Consider the following 2,271-nt stretch of genomic DNA (forward strand, 5'->3'; position numbering starts at 1 on the left):
AATTTTGATAATATTATACGCATAATAACATGACATTTATACAAATGATTTACAAATGTATTCTCGATTATTATCATAATTAATAATTTTATCTTGTTTTTGTTTTCTTATCTTTGCATATGACATCATTTATTTTATGATATATGGGGTTTTATTACAAGAGAATATCCTACTAATTCCAACTAAATTACCATAAATTAACAAGGAAATTTAACAATATAATGGGTATTCACCTATCATGTGGTTAGAGAATAATATTTTGAGTATCAACTTTAAATTTTATTTATATTGCTATATTATAGAATAAAAATATTTATATAATTACACTATATTTTTTACTTCGTTATTGCATAGGATATTGAATGTATTTCTGTCTATTTAATTTGTATGCACATTCATATAGGATATTTGAAGAATTTTTTTATTTTGAATTATGTATTTTGTGCGAATATTAGTAAGAATTATATATTATACGACGCCTCGAATCGTCATACATATTGTAGTGTATTTCAGGTGTTTCATTCGTATTGTAGTACATTTGAGGTGTTTCATAAGTATTGTCGCATATTTGAGGTATTTCATGTGCATCCCATCCTTCTTCATAAATATAATCCCGATTGTATCTTTTATTTTTTTGCTTAGAGATTACTTTTGAACCATATGAGGTGTACTAATACATAATAAAAAAAATATATGCATTAAAAATATTTTTACTTTAGATTAATTTTTTTTTTTTTTCCAATTAAATTGTTATAAGTAATGTATATTATAAAGAAATAAAATAATACATTATTGTTAACCTTAAGTACATAAAATAGAAAAAGTGACATTATTATAGCTATGAAGAATGCTACTAGTACAGGGCGTGAAAGAGAGGACTTACAAGGTTTTTCTGGTGGGCAAGAGTCTCCTGTTTGACGTGAGTACCAAGGTCTAGAAATATCGCTATATTTTGGTTTATTCTGGCTTATAAAATAGGATAGAGTATCACAATATTCCTTTTCTTCTGGCTTTTCTATATATTTTTTCCTATTATTCATACATTTATACATTTTATATAAAAGTGCAATTTTTCGCAGTTCACTTTCAGTTAAAATTCCTATATCTATTTCGGATATATTTTTTTCCTTCCAAAAAGTTATGAAATTTTTGTACAATCTGTCATAAATTGTTACCACATGATTGAAGTTTTTCATGGCAAGAATTCGTTCATATATCCAATAATACAAATATTTTAAACCTTTATGTACAAAATATTTATCCTTTCTACTATTATAAATTTTTGCAAAATAAAACATAATTTTCTCACACTCGGGCTTAATTTGGGATTCATATTCTTTAATATCTTGATAATTTAGATGCAAACAATTATATTTATTTGTGTCAGGAGCATATATTTGCACACCATTCATAATATTCTCATACGTTATAAAATCCGCTACAAGTTGATACTATTAAGAAGAAAAAAAAAATTGTATGAAAAAAAATGTATTATGTTGTGATCAGTTCTATTATATTTTTTGGAAATGTAGAATAATTATATTTAATTATAGTAATTTATGTTATAATTATGTATACATACATCTGATATATCAAGTTTGCGCAACATTTTATCTGTTTTCAAGTAAATTAAATAGATCAAAGAAGTTTTAGAAAATAGTTAATATCTACTTTTAAAATAAAGATCCACAATATAAGAAAAAGTGTGTAATCTCATTTATTAGATTTTTATAATATATTTATAAATATTTTCGAATTTTTTCTTAAATAACATTTCTACGTATTAAAATATTGTATTAATCTTTTTTTATATAAAATATTATTTTTTATTTATTATAAGAAGAACATGAGAAACACAAATATATTACATGATGCGAAAAATATGATATCCTTTTTTAATCAACATTATTAATATTATGTTTATGTCTAGAAATTATATAAAAGAGCTATTGCATTTAAAAAAAAAAAAAAATGTTAGTTTTATAAGTGCTTACTGTTTTTTAAATTAGTAACTATATATAGATATAATTACTATGAAATTATGAGTATATATTTTTGGTTTCAGGGTTTAGGTGTGATATTTTAGTATTTATGAGAACTAGTAAGTATATTTATCACTTTTTATAGTATTATCATAACAGGGGGGTGTTTATTTAGTATTTGCATGATTAAAATAAGAAATATTATGCTTCAACAATTAATGATCCCACTTTTTAACATATTTATTACTGTATTTAGCATGATGTGTTTTTGTGTAATTCATAGGAAAAT

At 22.8% G+C, this 2,271-nt stretch overlaps 1 protein-coding gene across 1 annotated transcript; it reads right to left on the reverse strand.

Annotated features, from left to right (window-relative positions):
* Nucleotides 1-451: 451 nt before the first annotated feature.
* PGO_146970 (variable surface protein) lies at nt 452-1,717 on the reverse strand (the record flags this gene model as incomplete). The annotated part of the gene is made up of 3 exons (XM_028690685.1): nt 452-670; nt 801-1,451; nt 1,691-1,717. 3 exons carry the CDS (start codon nt 1,715-1,717, stop codon nt 452-454), a joined length of 897 nt encoding a protein of 298 aa, XP_028546486.1.
* Nucleotides 1,718-2,271: the final 554 nt, after the last annotated feature.

Source organism: Plasmodium gonderi, assembly GCF_002157705.1.
Source record: "Plasmodium gonderi DNA, contig: Chr14, whole genome shotgun sequence".
NCBI lineage: Eukaryota > Apicomplexa > Aconoidasida > Haemosporida > Plasmodiidae > Plasmodium > Plasmodium gonderi.